We start from the raw sequence: 12,593 nt of genomic DNA, 5'->3' as shown, positions 1-12,593 counted from the left end.
TGGGCATTCCTCAAAAAACTAAAAATAGAAATACCAAATGATCCAATAATTCCACTACTGGGTGTTTTACCCCCCCCCCCCAAAATGAAAACACTCATTCAAAAAGATATATTCACTCCTATGTTCATTGTGGCATTATTTACAATAGCCCAGATAAGGAAGCAGTCCAAGTGTCCATAGGTAAATGAATGGAGAATGGATAAGGAAGATATGGTATGTATATACAATGGAATATTACTCAACCATAAAAAAGGATAAAAATCTTGCCATTGGCAACAACATGGATGGATCCAGAAGCTATAATGCTTAGTGAAATAAGTCAGATGGAGAAAGACAAAAAATGTATGATTTCATTTATATGTGGAATCTAAAAAAAAACAAACCCTGCAGAAATAGACCCATAAACACAGAGAACAAAAACTGATGGTTGTCAGAGGGTTGGGGGGGTAGCTGATGGGTAGCTACACTTGTAAGCAAAGCATAATGTATAGACTCTTGTAGCATTAATGTGTCGTACACTTGAAGCTAATGTAACGTGTGTCAACTATGCTTTAATAGAAGCAAAAAGAAAATGAAAAGTGAAGGTAAAATTTGATTAGAAGATAATACCTTTTATCAGTATTCTTATTCTTTAGTTTGTTTTCAGATTCGGAGGATTGTACATTCTATCAATATTTTTGTTTAATTTGTTTTTAATTTCTGAGGATTAATTGGTATCAGTCGCAGGTAGGATGAAATATTAGAACTTAAAGGAATTTGTAACAAATTTTTATTCTTGAACACAAGCTTGTATTTAATGAGTTTAACAAGATGATTAGATATAATATACAAAAATTAAGTGCATTTCAGTGTGTTACGAACAAAATTTGAGAAAAGATGCCATTTATAATAGCAACAAAAATACAAGTTTCTGGGAATGAACCTTACAAAAGATGTACAAGACATTTATGCAGAAAATCTTAACTTTATGGTAGGATATTAAAAAAAAAACAAAAAACCTAAATATCCTGTTCATATAGGATGAGTTGATACTGCAAATGTCATTTTCCCCAAAGTCAGTCTATAGATTCAGTGCAGTTCTAATCAAAATTTTAACAGGAATTTTATGGGAACTTGATAAACTAATTCTAAAAGGACCATTTGAGAAGAAAAGAGCTTTTTTTTCTAAATATCAAGACTTATTAAACTATCTGACTTCCAATAGGCTTTTACAAAAAATGCAGTATATGAAAATTAGAACAGGGGACCCAGAAACAGATTCATATGTATGTGGAAACACATGTGGAAAATAACACAGATAGCATTACAGATCCCTAATTTACAACCCATGCATTAAGGACAAATGGGAAAACCCGTTTGTTGAAGAAAATATAGGCAGATATCTTTATGACGGCAGGGAGGAAACTATTTCTGAAGTAAATTCTGTCTATCAAAAGTGAGTGGAAGAATGAGCCAGAAACTTGGAAAAGATTTTTACTATGCCTATCACTGAAAAAGTTTTAATATGAAGACATAAAAAATTCATATGAAGAATAAAAAAAATGATCCCACCTTGTTCTCAGGCTCTGGGACACACCAGGGGGCTGAAACAGTTTGGCAGGACTATAGGAATCTTTCCTTTGACCCAGTTGTCCTTCCCCTGTGAATGTATCTAAAATGGATATATTTCCCTAGAAAGAAAAAGGACTATTTGATGAAAGATCTGAATTGCAGTATCACACTGAAGCTTCCTAATGTTTAGTAACAGGTGACAAGTCAAGAAAAGTGTAGAACATCCACTCAGTGGAATAATATGGAGCCTTCTCACATTATAATTATGGAGAACATATACATAATATTAAATAGCCCGGGGTGCCTGGGTGGCTCAGTCATTAAACGTCTGCCTTCAGCTCAGGTCATGATCCCGGGGTCCTGGGATTGAGCCCCACGTCGGGTTCCCTGCTCAGCGGGGAGCCTGCTTCTCCCTCTCCAGCTCCCCCTGCTTGTGTTCCCTCTCTCGCTGTCTCTCTCTGTCAAATAAATAAATAAAATCTTAAAAAAAAAAATAGCCCAACTCAAAATTGTATTAATGCTGTGTAAAAATTATGGGCGGAAATACAGAAAAAGGAAAATTGTTATTTGTTAGGGTAGGAGGACATTATAAGAGTTTTTTTTAATGTCTTTTGATTACAATTTGTGAACTACAAAAATAAGAGACAACTCAGTAGAAAAACATTAGTGGCTAAAACCATCAGAAAAGATACCAAACCTCATTATTAGGCAAGAAAATACAAATTAAAACCCATAATGAGCTATCTTTTTATATCTAACAATTGGCAAAAATTATAGCCTAGCAGACAGTATCAAGTATTTGGTGAATATGTGGATCACTGTGGATATTTATATCTTGCTGTTGGTTTATAAACTGTTTTAAACAGTTTGACTGAAAATGATTTGACATTACCGAGTAAAGTCGAATATGTGTATGCCATAAGGCCCAGCAGTATTTATCTTAAAGAAACTTCCACATGCACACATATATGTTCAAATGTCTGTGTAAGAGTGGTTACAGCAGTATTATTTAATAAGGCAAACCCCAAAACAGTCCAAGCATCCCATTAGTGGTACAAAGGATAAATACTGTGTGGTATGTTCATCATACACAGGCATTCTAGATTCCAGTGACATTAATGAATTACAGCCACATGCATCAGAATCTCAAAACTAATGTTGGAGGAATGGGGCAGACTAGGAAGCAAGTCACAAAAGAAAATGGACAGTATAAATTCATTTTTATAAAGCAAAAACTGCAAAATTACATGATTTATGTTTTAGGAATACAAAAATCCATGAAAAAGCTATTTTAAAAAGTGAGGAAATGATAAACACAGAATTCCATATGGAAGTAACTTCTGGGGGAGGAAGAGGATGCAGTGGTGGACGGGGTATGCAGTGGACTTCAAAAGGATTAGTGATGTTATTTTTCTTAAATGGGTAATGGTGGTTTGTTTTAATATTTATACAAATATTTTATTCTCTTGTCATACTAAATACATGTCATAAACCAACTTGCCAGGAACATCTTACTTTTTGATGATCTTCTCCAAAAAATTTTTACTTGTTTTCTCCATTTACGAAGTTAGATACCTTCATTTTCTTACGACCTTAATGATAATTTAACAAGAATTTATCAGTTTGGTCCTCACAAAGAGATGTCACACCTTCCTTGCTTTACAGATTTCCCATCAGATATTGCTAACAAATCTCTCTCGGAGAGCTCTGCCACAATGCTCTGGAAGTCCAAAGGCAGGAGGAGAAGAGCGTCCCACCCTACTGCTGAATCCTCTAGTGAGCAGGGGGCTAGTGAAGCCGACATTGACAGTGATAGTGGCTACTGCAGTCCCAAACACAGCAACAACCAGCCTGCAGCGGGGGCTTTGAGAAATCCCGATTCTAGCACCATGAATGTATGTAACGCTGCTTTGATTTCTTTATCGGTCATCTGTGTCAGTATTATTTTGTATCTTCTCTAAAGCTCAAGTATCTATTTTCATTAACAATTCCTAGAGTAATAGAATGGATCAAAATGTATTTTGTATATTAATATGAAAAATATATATGGAGAAGTATTTTTCTAGGATTGTAAAGAAGTATGCTTCACACTAGACTAAGTTATGAAACATTTGCAAGGCATATGGTGTTGACTCTTAAGCAGAAAATAATTGTCTTTTTTGTTTTTATTTTTAGCATGTGGAATCATCTATATGTACAGGTACTTATTTTCTGCATAGTGTTTTTGCTATACTTTTTTCTTTGTCCACGTCCGAGTTTTGCTTTTAAGCATGAAGCTTGCTGATACTGCAAAAAAAATCAGAAATCTTGCAAGAGATTCACATTACTTTGAAAGTACAGTTGGGCTGATAAAACTTAGAAAATTTCTCAAATGAGAAATTGGAGTATTCTGCAAGATGGCACTTCTATTGCTAAGAACTGGAATACCACTTAAAGTCTGTAGAGAAATTTCCAGTTTTACGTGTATAGTGACTGACTTTCAATACACAAAGTTAAGGGATAATTTAGGTTTTGGCATCTTTCATAAATAAATCATATTTTTAAATCTCACTGGTTACAGGTAGCGTAAATTGGTCCAATGTAACTTGCCAGGCAACTCAGAAAAAACCTTGGATGGAAAAAAATCAGACGTTTTCTAGAGGTGGAAGGCAGACTGAACAAAGAAATAATTCACAGGTAATTTGAATTAGGTTGGAGAAACTTGAATTACTGTAAATGGTATAGTGGTCTTGAAGGGCAGTGTCCTTAATTTTTAGAGATGCATATTGAATTATATCATCATAAAATATCATGATATCTGTAACCTTAAAATGGCTTAGCCAGTAAAATTATTATTTAATGAAAAAAATGGCAAAATCTTGACTATAGGTGATGTGTATATTGTGCTATTATAGGTATGTGTATGTTGTGCTACTTTCTACTTTATTGTATTTAAGAAATAGATTTGGATATTTCATACTTTTAAAAAAGAATATCCTCCAATCCTGTTTCATCTGCTGTGACTTTTTCTTATCCATATAAAAAATTTAAAAGCATTTTAATGCCATAAATATTGATTCTTTGAACTTTAGGACTGCGGCCTTGTTCGTGTGTCTTTACTAGACCATAAACACCACAAGCTACGCACTCTGGGCTTGTTGCAGGGCCATAGCGATTGCTGCCTCATGCTGTAACGTAGCCAGACTACACGGCTTCCTGGTCTTGGGGAACAATATCTAGCTGCCGTACAGCAGAGCAGGTTAACATACTGCCAAGGATTCCCAGTAACTGTCTTCCTGCGTTGGTCATCTGTGAAATCAGGGAGTCGTTTGTTGATGAGCATTTTTCCTTTTTAGTTTTTAGATGGACTTCCTGGATTCCTTAAATCTAGTTAAGGTATTAAAAGTATCATATGGGGCCTCATGGGTGGCTCAGTTGTTAAGCGGCTGCCTTCGGCTCAGGTCATGATCCCAGGGTCCTGGGATCGAGCCCCGCGTCAGGTTCCCTGCTCAGTGGGGAGCCTGCTTCTCCCTCTCCCACTCCCCCTGCTTGTGTTCCCTCTCTCGCTGTGTCTCTCCCTGTCAAATAAATAATAAATAAATAATAAATTTATTTTACCCCCCCAAAAAAGTATCATATGAATAGATCTGTGGATGAGCTGAAATACGAGTAAGTTACTAATGGATTAAATAGACCAAATACTCGCCTGCTCATTTGCTTCCCTGAAATGAAGTACGTTAGATGCACCCTAACATTAATTAGACTGTCAGGAGAACAAGCAGAATAATGCCCTTTCCCCTATGGTTATTGCAAAAATGAGTCATTGTTGTTTGTGGCAGGCATGTGAGGCAGTCTAGCTTTATTTGATTAGAAACAAAAGAGCTAAAACAAGAATTGTTTATATAGATGAGATAAACAAAATCTACAAAATGTTTAAGTGCTGAAATTTTATGTTGAAATCATAACTTGTTAGACTTTTGGTATCCGTAGTCCACTGGAGAGGAAGTAATACAGCTAGCTGTTGAGCCTCCAAACTGGTGAGGAATAGTAAAAGAACAACCAAAAATTATGCAAATACATGTAGTGTATTAGGTTTTGTTTATTTTGTATCTCTCTTCATTCCAAAAGAACTGGAGCCAGATGTTGAACAATGTGTTTTCTACTTTTGGTGTGTTGTTATACTTACTCTTAAGTATGTGTTTGATTTGTGATGTGCAGAATCTTTTTTTTTCCTGTTAAGTCAAATTTACCCTTTGCAATTTCTGATTGTTTTTAGGCTTAAAAAGTATTTTAGAAATGAAATAAATATTCACTTGTATTTTCCACTACCTTTTTTTTTTTTTAAAGATTTTATGTATTTATTTGAGAGAGAGATGGGGAGAGAGAGAATGAGTGGGGTGAGGGGCAGAGGGAGAGGGAGAAGCAGGTTATCCGCTCAGCAGGGAGCCCGATTTTTGACTTTGCTCATTATTATTGCCATATATCAGTGCATGTTTTAAATAGCATTAAGAAGTTTATAAGTTGAATTTATTGTTTTTTGTTTTTGTTTTTTAAAGTGGCTTCTGGGTTTTAAATCATAGGAAAGCCCTGTCCTTACTCTAGAGTTACAAAGGATTTGCCAGTTTTCCACTAGGGTGTTTATGTTCTTGTTTTTTTACATTTAATCTTTATTCCATTTGGGTTTGTCTTTTGCATGGTGTGAGATAACAGTTCCACTTCGTATTTTCCAAGTGGGTACCCAAATCTCCAGCACCATTTATTGAAAAGTCCATCTTTTCACTGATTTGATATTAACCACCTTCATCATCTATTAAATTCCCAGGTATATTGAAATCTATTTTTGGAATTTCTCTTTTGTTCTGTATTAGTCATTAAATTAATCTATCAGTTTAGGGAGGATGGATTACCTTTGTGATGTGGCATCTTTCTATGTAATAAACTGTATGTCTTCCTATTTTTGAGTCCTCTTTTTAGGAGATAATTGAAATACATGCAGATTTGGTTCTCATGAACTTTGTTGGGACCATTAGTTTGGGGGTTTTAATTTAATCCTGGAGCTTTATGTCTCCCAAGTATAAGAAATCAAGTTCCATTTGTTCTTTTTAATTGTATTAGTGTTTGTAGCAACATTAATGTATGTGTAGTAAATGATTTACAACAGGGGTTTTTTTAGATATAATTTGGAGAGCAGGTTTGCATTTACTTTTTTGTCATAGTGACTGTCCACAGAAATGAAGAGGTATGCTCAGGAATTATTCTCTTGCTTTTTGGTCATCCCTGTTTTGGGGCTTGTACTCATTTTAGTATTAATAATTTATGTGAATTAAGTTGGTTTTTTTTAATTTACCTAGACATTATAAATTGCATTTGGTTTACCAGTCTATGAGCTTTTCATGAGCCAGTTTTTAAAATATTTTACAAAAATTGCTAAATAGTGAAGTTGAAGTAATTTTACAGAGAGCATTCATACAGCTACCAGTTAGATGCTAGCTAACATTTCACTGAGATTTGTTTCATCATGTGTGTATTCCTCTGTCCATATCACTATCCATGTTTTTGAGCCTATTTTAAAATGAAGTAAATATTTAAAATTAAGAAACTGTTGGGTATCTGGAAAGTTATCTAGTTATAGGAAGTAGCCCAGTTGTCACAGTGCAATTCTAAGGAAGAATTACATTTGGTGTATGACCATCTTCTCTGGCTTATTGTTCTGCCATGCAGCCTACCTCCCAAAAGAGTATAAAAATTCTATTTCTTAAAAAAAAAAAAAAATCCTATTTCTTATCAGCAAGTCATTTTAGATCAGTTAGTTAGTACGGGAATTGGTAGGTGGTTCCATGTCTTTGTGTGCATAATTTTGATTTCATCATCCAAAGCCTGTGTATCAGCACCTTCTGTTGTAGATCTACTTCAGGTTCTGTTTACTGTTAGAATTTGGTGGTAACTGGTAATGAAGATCATACTTTTCACATCTTCTGGGTGTCCTGGTTAAGAGAGGTGTTTCATGTTAGCTGCATTGGGTATTTAAGAGGAGGATCTTGAAATGTCTCAAGAATCTTGCCCTTATGACAGTCGAACATTTTACAGATTTGTTAATGGGATAATAATTTACAGATTGGATGAAAATTTTGTTCTAAATCTACTTTCTTGGAAATAAGAGTTTTAATTTTTTACCTTTCTTAGGAATTTTTTTTTTTTTTTAATAAAACCACAGATGTTAGAAGACATAATAGTTTAATAAAAAGGTAGGGTGCAGTTTCTCCCAGTGATAACATCTTGCAAAACTGCAGCCCAGTGTCACAACCTAGATATTGACATTGATACAATCAAGATAAGAACAGATCCATCACTGCAGGGATCCCTCATGTTTCCTTTTTATAGCCACATTCCTTTCCTTTCCTGCCCAGCCTCTTGTTAACCCTAGAATCCACTGATCTGTTCCCCCCTTTATATAATTTGTCATTTCAAGAATGTTTTATAAATGAACTCATACAGTCCTTTTAGGATTGGCTTTCTCACTTTCATGGTTCTCTGGGGATTTGTCCAGATTATCGAATACATCAGTAGTTTGTTCCATTGGGTGGCTGACTGTTGTTCTGTAGTAGGGATGTACCGCAGTAAGTTTAACTGTTCTCCCAATCAAGGACATCTGGGTTGTTTCCAGTTTTTGGCTATTACGAGTAAAGCTGGTTAAACATTCATGTATGAGGTGGGGGAAGGAGGGAAGTAACTTGCATTATCACATTTTTAATTTTCCTTAAAATGATCTTACTTGTCAAATGCTCTTTAACCTTTTATAATAAATTACACACTTTATGAAAATTCATTGAGTTTTATACTTTTGTGTATTTTTCTGTAAGTATATGTCAGTAAAATGTTCATTTAAATAATATATTTTTTTCTTTTGGTGCTTACTTAGGTTGGATTCAGATGCCGAGGACATAGTACTTCCTCAGAAAGAAGACAGAATTTGCAAAAGAGACAAGATAATAAGCAATTAAATGCCAGTCAGTCTCATAGAGGCGACTCAAATTCTGAGTCTTTATATTTTGAGGTATTTTTTCAGATTCTATTTGTAAACTATTAGAGTAAATGTTCCCATTAAGAAATTCATTTTCTTACATTCTGATAAGTACTTTTTATGTCTTAACCTGTGACTCTGCTATTAGATTATAAATTATTTAGAAGTATTGATTCATTTTTCTCCTGGATATGTATAGTTAGTCTAATATTAACTTCATTAATGTCTATTTTTATAACTTCCGTCATGAGTATTCATTTTGAGGTAACATGGAGAGGTAGAACTTGATTTTATGTGGGTTTCTCCTAGTATGAAACTTTCTCCCTAATTTTTGTTATTATTGTTTAGTCTCTTCGTCAAGTTTTTTAGGTTTGAATGGTTCAGTCTCGGTAATTTGTGCTGCTAGCCAGGAGAATCTTGGAGAAGAAAAAAGATATTTTATTTTCTCTAATAGGCAGAAAGTTTGTATACTGCTTGGAATATTTTTATTTATTCATCTAACTGGCTCTTTTTTTTTTTGGAGGCCTGTTATATGTGTAAGATAAGGTGCTGTGAATGATACATTAAGTGAGTAAACACAGTAGCCTTAGGGAAGTTGCGGTATAGTAATGTAGATGCATACACACCTAGTACTTGCTTCGGTGTGGTTGGAGTTGAACGAGGGACAAATCCCTTTGGGTTTGGAGTAGGGTAAAGGCAATCTTTGGAAAAGACTTTAAAGAATGGGTAGAATTTGGTTGTGTCAAGATAGTGAACATCCCAGGTAACTCATTTGAATAATTCTTTTTTGTTGGAGCATAGTTTCTATAAAATGGGTCAATAGATGGCAATTAAACTGGAAAATGTGCTTGAGGCCAGAGACTAGAGATGAATAATATGTTAGATAAGTTTAGTAATTGACCTAAAGGAATTCAGAGTGCATCTCTATTAAATTATTGAGAACATGTGGTAGATTTATTATTTGCACTTAACCATATAACTGGTTCCATCCGTATACTTAAAGATATTAGATATAATTTTCACTATAAAGGAGGATATTCGTTAATAAATTGAATAGAATTTTCTTTTAAATTTTTAAACTTTTAACCTTATTTACAGGTATGTGTAGTATTGCAGGACAGAGAATATATTTATGAAATTCATATTAAACCATCTGTTGAAAATATTTTCCAGATTATCTGAAATACGATAAAAACCCTGTTGTATTTCTTTTCAATTACCTATCCATTTTTAAAATAGAATTAATTAATTAAAATGGACACAAATCCAAAAAATGGACATGTATAGATATGCCACCATTATTGAATAATGAAATTAACTATGTTGTAGCATGTGAGAAATGAGATTTCCTTTTTAAGACTGACTTTAGTTTGGGGCGCCTGGGTGGCTCAGTCGTTAAGCGTCTGCCTTCGGCTCAGGTCATGATTCCAGGATCCTGGGATCGAGCCCTGCATTGGGCTCCCTGCTCAGCGGGAAGCCTGCTTCTCCCTCTCCCACTCCCCCTGCTTGTGTTCCCTCTCTCTCGCTGTGTCTCTCTCTGTCAAATAAATAAATAAAATCTTAAAAAAAAAAAAAAAAGACTGACTTGAGTTTAATATTAGAATTTTAAAAATTATTTCCCCATTTTTCATTACTCTTAAGCATTATAAAACATTTTTCTGAAGAGTTTATTGCTTTGAACTGTTTTCACTTAAAATGTGAAATTATTTCAGGATGAAGATGGATTTCAAGAACTAAATGAGAATGGAAATGCTAAAGATGAGACTATTCAACAGAAACTTTCTTCAAAAGTAGTAAGTGACTCTTTTTAAAAAGATAAGCAAAATATTTGAACATCCTTTGAACTGTGGCTATGTTGAAAAGAAGTATTACAGGTTAGCATAAAGACATATGGGGCACCATGGTAGAGAAGAAAACCATGTATTTGGTACTTAATATTTATTTGCAACATAACCAGAGCAAAGACACTTTCCTATAAAATCCATAGTTCTGGGCGCCTGGGTGGCTCAGTTGGTTAAGTGACTGCCTTCGGCTCAGGTCATGATCCTGGAGTCCCAGGATCGAGTCCCGCATTGGGCTCCCTGCTCAGCAGGGAGTCTGCTTCTCCCTCTGACCCTCCCCCCTCTCATGCTCTCTCTCTATCTCATTCTCTCTCTCAAATAAATAAATAAAATCTTTTAAAAAAAATAAATAAATAAAATCCATAGTTCTGTTACAGACGAGAAAACACCATTAATTAAAGGATATCATATAGCATACAGTCCATTTCCCCTGTTGTTGCAAAACTTTACTTGGGAGTTATTTTGTTTTGAGGCCAAGATCCAGACAAGTGTCACCAGTTGCATTAAGCTGTTTGTCTCTATTTCCCAGGCTGGAAGGATCCCACCATCTCACTCTGTTCTTTATGACATTGAATCCTCAAAGATTCCAGTCCAGATACACTGTAAAACATCCCACATTCTGGATTGTCTTTCCTTATGGTTAGACCTTTATGGAATCACTAACAAATGTTTTTGTCTGGTTATCCTAGTTGGATGATTTACCTGAAAACTCACCAATCAATATAGTTCAGACTCCAATTCCCATTACCACCTCAGTTCCTAAACGTGCAAAAAGTCAGAAGAAGAAAGCTTTAGCAGCGGCCCTTGCCACAGCTCAAGAATATTCAGAAATAAGTATGGAGCAAAAAAAACTACAGGTATTTATTCATTTTTATGAACAGATGTAATTGGTAGGTTTGGGGGGGATGGACAGAAGGAGTGACAAATAAAATCATCATAAATTGCTACACTTTAATACTATCACAAAAAATAAACGTTCCATTTACCTTGCAGGAAGCTTTATCAAAGGCAGCTGGAAAAAAAAATAAAACCCCTGTGCAGCTAGATTTGGGGGATATGTTAGCAGCTCTGGAAAAACAACAACAAGCGATGAAAGCACGGCAGATTACTAATACCAGACCTCTGGCATATACAGGTGATCTTACGATCTGAGCAATTCGCTGTTTGGTTTTGGTAATAGTTTTTGAATATTGTTAATCTTAATTGCATCTATCTAGAAAATCCAGAGTCTACTCACCAGCTCCTCTCCTGTTACCCTTGTAGCTCGCATCCTTGTACTACACTGTGGTAGCCCACTGTTACCTACTGCAGGCTATCTTAAAAGGAGTATCTTTTAAAAATACAAACAGGATTATATCACTCCACTGCTCCAAACCCTCTAGTAGCTCTTGATCTCACTTGGAGTAAAGCCAGATTCCTAAGGCCAGATCTTAGCTGATCCTATGACCTTTTTGCCCCCATCACCATTCTCTCTGACACACACTGCTCTAGTCAGTCAGCCCCCTCACTGTTCCACAGACACAGCAAGCATGCTCCTAGCTCAGTATCTTTGTGCTTGCTGTCTTTTCCCTGAAACTCTCTTTCCTCATGTACTGGTGTGGTTTGTTCTCGTACGTCCTTTAGGTCTCTGTTCACATGTCAGTTGGTGTACACTGTGAAGCAGCTAATGTTTTTCTTTTTCAGAGGTTGAAATAAGAATCACAAGTAATTTGGCTTTATAACTTTAAAATTGGATAATAGGAAACATAGGAGTTTTGATCAAGAGGTGTGTGCACGTGTGTGTGTGTGTGTGTGTGTGAGAGAGAGAGAGAGAAAATGAATGATTCGGCTTTCTACTGAAATGTTAATGTATATTTTAGTAAACCTTGTCAAATTTAGAGTTCAGCAGCTCTTATGTGCTCCCTCATTTCTTTCCATAGCCTTTGTTGTAGACGGAGAGGAATAATATAAAGGAAAGGGAAGGGCACCAACAAAAAGCCCAGTGTTAAAAGGGAGAATTGGAATATTCTATTTCTTCTGTTTCTATGTAAAGGGTCTGTTGTTTTTAGACAAAAAGATAATTAGCAGTGTATAACTTTAATTCTGTCTGCAAAATGTTTAAATCTATAGCTAGTTACTTGTCCAGTATAAACCTTAGCTTTACTATTAGTAAAAATAATATTGAATGCATACTAAGCTTTTGAGTTGAATGTTGTTGAGTT

At 35.1% G+C, this 12,593-nt stretch overlaps 1 protein-coding gene across 1 annotated transcript in view; it reads left to right on the top strand.

Moving 5' to 3' along the window:
* Positions 1-12,593, top strand: part of SECISBP2L (SECIS binding protein 2 like) — a 61,444-nt gene that overhangs the window by 15,872 nt on the left and 32,979 nt on the right. The window contains exons 5-11 of the mRNA XM_034994628.1: positions 3,217-3,446; positions 3,727-3,751; positions 4,112-4,227; positions 8,450-8,584; positions 10,264-10,344; positions 11,082-11,249; positions 11,386-11,527. Coding sequence (XP_034850519.1) covers positions 3,217-3,446; positions 3,727-3,751; positions 4,112-4,227; positions 8,450-8,584; positions 10,264-10,344; positions 11,082-11,249; positions 11,386-11,527 — 897 coding nt within the window. The remainder of the gene's footprint in view (positions 1-3,216; positions 3,447-3,726; positions 3,752-4,111; positions 4,228-8,449; positions 8,585-10,263; positions 10,345-11,081; positions 11,250-11,385; positions 11,528-12,593) is intronic.

Source organism: Mirounga leonina, unplaced genomic scaffold (genome assembly GCF_011800145.1).
Source record: "Mirounga leonina isolate KUSES-001 unplaced genomic scaffold, KU_Mleo_1.0 Mir_91, whole genome shotgun sequence".
Lineage (NCBI taxonomy): Eukaryota > Metazoa > Chordata > Mammalia > Carnivora > Phocidae > Mirounga > Mirounga leonina.
Note: the sequence above shows the minus strand (reverse complement) of the source record. Positions and strands in the feature narration are given on the sequence as shown.